The sequence below is a fragment of the Octodon degus genome, unplaced genomic scaffold, assembly GCF_000260255.1.
Source record: "Octodon degus isolate 3935 unplaced genomic scaffold, OctDeg1.0 scaffold00164, whole genome shotgun sequence".
Lineage (NCBI taxonomy): Eukaryota > Metazoa > Chordata > Mammalia > Rodentia > Octodontidae > Octodon > Octodon degus.
In genome coordinates this window covers 4,294,206-4,301,603 of record NW_004524740.1, presented here as the reverse complement: position 1 = coordinate 4,301,603, position 7,398 = coordinate 4,294,206, and the positions used below count along the sequence as shown (strand labels likewise).

Here is a 7,398-nt window from a genome sequence, read left to right as displayed (position 1 = left end):
GTGTGGCCAGCTCAGCCCACCAGGGGGTGGGGCTGGCTGGCATGTGGTGCTGGGGGATTGAACCGTGGTCCCTGTGCTTTGCTAAGCTTGTTCCAAGTAGGTGCTTTAGACCACTGAGCCATCTCACCAGCCCTATAATCTACTTTTAAGTGGCTTGGATTTTTTTTGGTGGTGAGGGGCAGGGGGATGAAGCCCAGGGCCACACACATTCCAGGCAAATCAGTGCTTTATCACTGAGCTATACTTTCAGCCTAAGAAAAATTTTTGTGGAATTAGGTATCTTTTTCCCTAAGGAGTCTATTCTTTTTATCTTCCAATCTTTTAAAAGGTGACTTTAATCTTAGATAACCATAATTGAAAGTTACACCCAAAATCTACAGTGGAAATAGGTACATGACTTACAAAGTTTATTTGCTTTTCAGGTTTGTTTTGGAACAGTACAATGCACTCTCCTGGCTAACCTGTGACCCTGCAATCCAGGACAGACGCTCATGTCTCCCAATTCATTTTGTGGTGCTGAATCAGTTATATAACTTTATCATGAATATGCTGTGATCTTTATTTGTTGGAACTGTGCAAGAAAAGAATAAGAAAAAAATATTTTGCTGCAGGATTACATTACAATTATCTTCTCAGTGAAAGTCATTTGTGATGGGGTCTGATTCTTATTACTTCAACAAATATTGTTTTGACTTGGGGGAGGGACTATAACCCTGCTGTTTTTCATTGACTGTACCGAACTCTTTAAGATGATGACTGATCACACAAAAGGTATTATAACACTTTCGTAGCAAAAATTAACTTTTTTTTTCCAGTCACAGTATTTGTGAAGAGTAATGAGCCATAGTACCCAGTCATGTTAAATGAATATTAAAAGCATGGAGAGGAAACATGAGGAACAATGAATTCCAACATATGGCTTTAGAACATCAAGGTGTTCTTGTATTGGATTATAGTATCTAGTATTCAAAAATGCCTGCATCTCTTATTTATTGTAAGTTTTTAATGTATAAATTGTCTTATATTTCTTAACCTCTTTTATAAAAATTTTCCTAGAAGGTTTATATTGCCTTCTTGCTTTAAAGCAATTGGTCTAAAATATATGTAATCGTCTTAATTAAAAAGTTGCAGTAGGGTTGCTTTTAGAGTATTATTTTTTTGTAAGGGGGTGGGTGGGACAGTAAATTTGTATTGTCTCAATGTACAGTTTAATGGGGATAGAGTGGGAATAATGTCCATGCCATTGTGTGTGGAGGATTTACAGCTAAGCTGTAGTTGCAGAGTACATGTACAGTAATGAAGTTCACTGTGTTTATAAAATGAAAAGGTACTGGGTCTTACAACATTTTATATATCACACCTTTACAGGATAACATGATGGCAATATACAAGTGATATTGTTAGGTGGTTTAACTTAGAATAAATTTGAGAATTCTTCAGTTATATTTTGTACTATGGTTTAGGGCTATGACTAATATTTCAGGCCATTTCCAGTGAAAGAAAGTTAGTTTTACAAGAAAAACATTTGCTACTGAATGCTTAAACTAATTTTGGTGTTTAATGTTACATGCTTAAATTTTTTTCAGTTTTAACAGTGGCACATTTAGGCATGGGAATATTACTAATTATGAAATTTATCTTCAGGATCTGCTATAAGATTGAAATTTAGCCCAGCTCTAGACATTTTACAAATTATTTTAAGAGCAGTCACACTTGATTGTTTGACTTTTTTTTTTTTTTTTAAATTAAAGATTGGGAATATGTGTGAGAGTATGCATATGTATGAGTGTGTGTGTGTGCAATCAAACTGTGGTGTAAATAGATTCTCAGTGAATTCTGGTATTCAGACTCTATTCCACTAGTGAAAGAACCATTTTCTAAACTTAAACCCATTTCCCTTTGCCTTTTTATTTATTTAATGTTCTTGGTTTGGAGATGGCAGTCCCGAACACCAGAGTCTGTACTTTTTTATAACACAGCTCAAATTAAGGTAGGGCATAGGCCAAGGAGGTCCTCACCTCCCTAAAGAAGGGACTTGAATTTTAGGGACTTTAATTCACCCCTTCCTTCAGTACAACTTTCCCTCTTCTTGTTTGCACATGCCAAGATAACTGCTTTTCTGCAGGCTTTACCCCCTTGAAAAATCCTTTCTGCAGTGCTGCTCATAAGAGAGCCCAAGTTAGCTTCAACTTACGTTGCTGACTTGAATTCACAGTCACCAAATCTACCTGTCTTTCTTGGAAGCAGTCTTAACAAAGTTCCTATTTATATGTTCATTAGTTATCTATAAGGAAAAAATCAATTGTATTTACAAAACTTCAATTCAGTATTTTTTTTACTGAAACTTGTTTTGTAATTACTATATGCTTAACATAAAATATCATTTTCTTATGAAAAGTATAAATTCAAATTGTGTATATGAAAACATTAGCAAGTCTTGTTTTTTCTATAAAGAAAAAACTGGTGACAACAGTTTTCAGTCATTTATTCAAGATTATGAAACCCTAAAGGTCAGCATATTTTGATATTAAATAGAGATCATACCTCTGCATTTATTTTTAAATTATGCTAATAACCACAGATTATGTTGGCATGTTTTCTTCTATACTTTCTTAAAAAAAAAAAAGCTTGTCTGAGATTTGAGGAAAATTTGCTTATTTGCAATTTCTATAAAAATATTCTTTTTTATGTATTTTGCTCAATAGTGACTTTAAAAAGTAAGAGCTATAGTCTCAGTTGTTTAAAATCACTAACCTATGGTAACCACACCTCAGTTTGAGAAACGATTTTAAAAATTTATTCCCGGAGAGTTTCTTTTATATTGAGCCATATAAAAGGGAACCCAACACTGAATTCCTTTTTTAATCTGGGAACTGGGGAGTAGTTCCTAAATACACAAAATTTACTGGTACAATATTTTTCTTCCCTTCATATACAGTTCACAAATCAAATAGAAAGTTTTTAAGTAGTCATTTGGAAAGAGGAGTTGACTTATTTCAGAAAAAAGAAAGCCTTTTGTGTAGGATGATGAATCTGACTAATGTACTGTCACAGACAAGAATAGGTAGTTTTACTTGAATAGGTAAGCAAAATATTATACTTCATACCAGTGAATTACCAACATCTTGACTTCTTTGTTACAGTGCTAATGTCTATTTTTTGTGAAGTTATCCATTATGAAGCAGGGTGGAAGTTCAGTATTTTGGCATTTAAGAAGTTTAGTTATATAATGTCTGCTTCCAGCTAGTGAGAAACATCTAGCCATACCTTTCTTATGCAAGCCATTCAGTTATCAGGACTGTGAATTAACACTGTATGAATAAATTTCTGTACACCTTATTGTTTGGCCCGAAGGCCACCAAGTGTACTTATATGTAATCCTTAAATTTTAAAGTAGCTGTAATTTTTAAATATTTCTAAACTTTTCTTAAACCACTAAAATTAAGCTCTTACTAGTTAGTCAATTATTCTCAGCTGTATTCGTACTCAATTGTCAGTATGGCACAGATTACTGTATTAAAATATTCTCTTTTTGTCTTCATATTTACCTTCTGAGGTAATTTTTTAACTTAATGTGTTACTACAAAGATTTGCAGATCTTTAATCAAGCACTATGTTAATACTGTAATATCAAAATACTATGTCGCATTATTTAAGATGTTCAAATTGAATAGCTTAAAAGGAAGTTTTCAAATGCTATATTGCATCATATAATTTGCTACTCATCCACTATGGCATTGCATATTAGTCTATTAATACATTTAATGTTGCATGAGTGATATTTTGGTCTGGGTTTCCTCTTAAAGATTTCAGTTTGTCTAAATTAAGGAAAGATGTTTTTAACAATACTACATTTTTATTTTGTCTCTCTCTCCCCACCCCCCAATCAGCTGGAAATCTTAACCTTTGGGTTTTCTTGGTGTTTTAATGGGCCCAGAACTGTGGTTTAAATTTTTATATATGTATTTTATTTTTTGTGGAGTATTAATTTGAAAACTGGATTTGGGACCTAAGTACTCCTCAGGTTGACATATTCATTAAGTTTTAAAATAGCTTTAGTTTTCAAAGTAAACTGGATTTATGGACCTTAAAGTTCCTGAGTTTAAACTACAAGTTGTAACGTCATCACTGGACACGTCAGCATCACCCTCTCCGAACAGCGCAGTCACTTTATGAAGGGGCGTCTTAAAGCTGCTGTTTAGCAGTGACATTCAATATGGTCCAATTGCTTTTCTTTTTAACGTGACAAAAAAAAAAAAAAAAAAGAACAAACACTATTGCTGCCGAATGCCATAACACTGAGTTGTACAAATTGTGATTGAGGAAATGAAAAAGGTTTATACTTTTTAAAAAAAAAAAAACAAAAACAAAACTTCAAATGGAATAAATTATTCACGAAGCCTTCCTTGTGGTGTCTCATTCTGTTGAAATATTTTCATCTTCATTTCTGTAATAATCAACAAATATTTGTGTCTATATAAATGAACAATATGCCTAGAACCTGATGAATGTACTCTTGAGTGTTTCATCTTTAAAGATGATTTTAATTGCTTAGCAATGTACAATATGTAGAACAAATGTATGTATACATTGTTTTAGACTTTTAAGCTGATCTAGTGTTAATTTTTTAGTCCAAACAAGATACCTCCAAATACAGCTTAGCTCTATTCAAATGTGATTGAAGCATACAAAAAATGTTTATGAATAATCCATCAAAAATAGTTCTGCTTAAGTTTTATAAACAGCTGTTTAAATTATTTTTTGTTCAGATATTAGATAAGTAGCATCTGCATTATCTGGTCATTTTCAGTTTCTGGTAGTAAGTTATATAATGTCTTTTAAATTATTATTTTAAATAATTATTTAAAAGACATAGGATATTCACACTCTGTATCTTAAATTATTTTGTTTCATGGGTTACCTGTAATTTATTTCTGCGTTTTTCACCATAGTCTTGTGTATGACTAAAAATAACGATGCAAATCAAGGGGTGTGTGTGTGTGTGTGTGTGTGTGTGTGTGGCAGCAGAGTTGGAATTGCATACAGCCTTTCTTTACTGTTGGTAGTTTCCATTACTGAAAACCAGTATCTGAGGGCCGGGAAGATGACTCAGTGGAATAAGCGCTTCCCTGGCAAGCGCAAGGCCTGAGTTCAATTTCTGGTTCCGCAAAAAAAAAAAAAAAAAAACAGTATCTGAAAAAATCCTATTGAACAATTTACCAAAGGATATAGATTTTTTTTTTCCCTCTCATAGCTTAATGTAGATAACTTGTTTGTACTATGTATAAGATCTTGATACTTGTTAGGAATTCAAAGTAGGGCCAGGAAGCCAGGTGTAGTGGTGCATACCTATAATCCCAGCACTCAGGAGGCTGAGACAGGAGGATTGCTGAAAGTTTGAGGCCAGCTTAGGCTACATAGTGCAGGGGTAGGCTAAGTTGCATATAGCAAGACTCTGGCCCAAAAAACCAGTAACCGGGGGTGAGGAGCTAGGGCTGGGGATGTAGCTCAGCTACATACAGTGTCTGCCTGGCAAGCGCAGGGCCCTTCCTCGTACCCCCCCCCAAAAAAAAAAAAAGCCAAATGAGGTGGTGTAACACCACTTTTGCTTAAGAATAGCAGAGGATCTGAGTTCAATTCCCAGCTGCTTAATTAGAGCTACTTCCCTACATATTTTTGGCACTGTGATCTATGTACTCCATCTTGACATAATCCAAGACTTCAAAATCCCAAAATGTTAGATTGTCTTCCCTGACAATCTGTGTCTTGCACGTTTTCTGCTAGAGTTCTTCATATGAACTTCTGAGTGAACTGTAGACTGTAAGGGAAAACATGAAATGTGAGCATTTTGAAGTGCTATAAAAGCAACTAATATTCATGGGAATTACAATTTTGAGATCAATAGTATATATAAGTATTTGTTGATAAGATAAATTCTGAGTATTAAGTACCTTTACTGCATTTCTAAAATCAAAATAGTAACATAGTCTCACATTTTTTTCTTTTTTAACAATAGGGCTGAACCAGAATTAACTGCAATAAGGATTATTCCAAAATACTTCAGGTGTTGTGGTCCTGTACCTTATGTGAGTAAGGTACATAAGTAAACTGAAGTAGAAAGATCGAAAGCGTGAGTTCAACTTGGGCAACTTAAGAGATCCTGTCACAAAAATTTTTTTGAAGGACTGGAGGTGTAACTTGGAATTCCCTGAGTTCAATCCCCACCATCACTGAACAACAAAACCTTGGAGCCTGTGGTGGTCATTGTCAATATTTGAGAAATACATAGGCAAAGAAGCCACTTGGGATAAAGTTTGAGTTTGATCCATATTCAAATTATATAGTGTAAATAACTTTTGAAATAATTAGTTTCCAGGGACATAATGGATATTTTGTGAGAACCATTGTCTCTCAGGCATATTAAATAATGTCTAGGTTTTTCTTAAGATGTTATGAGAATAAAAAAATGTTAGGAGAGTTTTACTCTTGTCAACAAGTAGTTTAGATAACTGATGCCCCATTGCCCTAAGAACAGCAGTTACATTGGGGCTAGGGAGATGGCTCAGCAGAATAAGCACTTGCCAGGCACAAGGGCCTGAGTTCAACCCCCAGTTCTGGGAAAAAAAAAAAAAAAACCGGTTACAGTGACAGAAGTCTACTGGGCATGGTGGTTCGTACCAGTACTCCAAGTACTCAGAAGGCTGAAGTAGGAAGGACTGTTGTGTATTTGAGGTCAACTTTGGCTATATAGCAAGACCTTGTCTCCCACAAAGATCTGAAGGACACTTTTATTTAACCAGCAAAAACGGTGCAGGAAAGAATTTGTCTTGATAAATGTCTTTGGGTGGCAAAGGCAATGTACTCAGTATTTCTGCTGTATGTGTCTTCTATACTTGGTAGCTAAAAACTATAGCAAGCATGTAGATTTGTGATCCTGCTAGAGTGTAAACTTTATTAGAGGGTTTTAATGACACTTTTCATGGCTTGACTGTGTTGTGCAGACTGAAGAGGTAACGAATGCTGTGAATGCAGTGCAATCAATGCTAGCCCTCCTTCGCTGCCACACAGATTGAGATTGAGACCTACATGCGTCAGATGTTACAGATGCTTGTACACCTTGGCAATTAAGACACAGCAATTACTGATATGAGTATTTCAGCCTACGTATGTGTGTGTGCATGCCTGTGAAGATGGGTGTTTGTTACTTAGACATGTCAGTTTTCCTAATTAGACTGGTCATGGGGGCTGGTGAGATGGCTCAGTGATCTAAAGCACCTACTTACAACAATCCTAGCAAAGCACCGGGACCACGGTTCAGTCCCCCAGCACCACATGCCAGCCAGCCCCGCCCCCTGGTGGGCTGAGCTGGCCACACACACACACACACACACACACACA

At 35.3% G+C, this 7,398-nt stretch overlaps 1 protein-coding gene across 3 annotated transcripts in view; it reads left to right on the top strand.

Moving 5' to 3' along the window:
* The window catches only part of Med13 (mediator complex subunit 13), a 112,512-nt gene extending 108,107 nt beyond the window's left edge, over window positions 1-4,405 (top strand). For all 3 annotated transcript variants that reach the window (XM_023703123.1, XM_004643027.2, XM_023703122.1), the window contains one exon: window positions 423-4,405. In XM_023703123.1, the coding sequence (XP_023558891.1) occupies window positions 423-555 (133 nt within the window). In that variant the 3' untranslated portion in view covers window positions 556-4,405. The remainder of the gene's footprint in view (window positions 1-422) is intronic.
* Window positions 4,406-7,398: the final 2,993 nt, after the last annotated feature.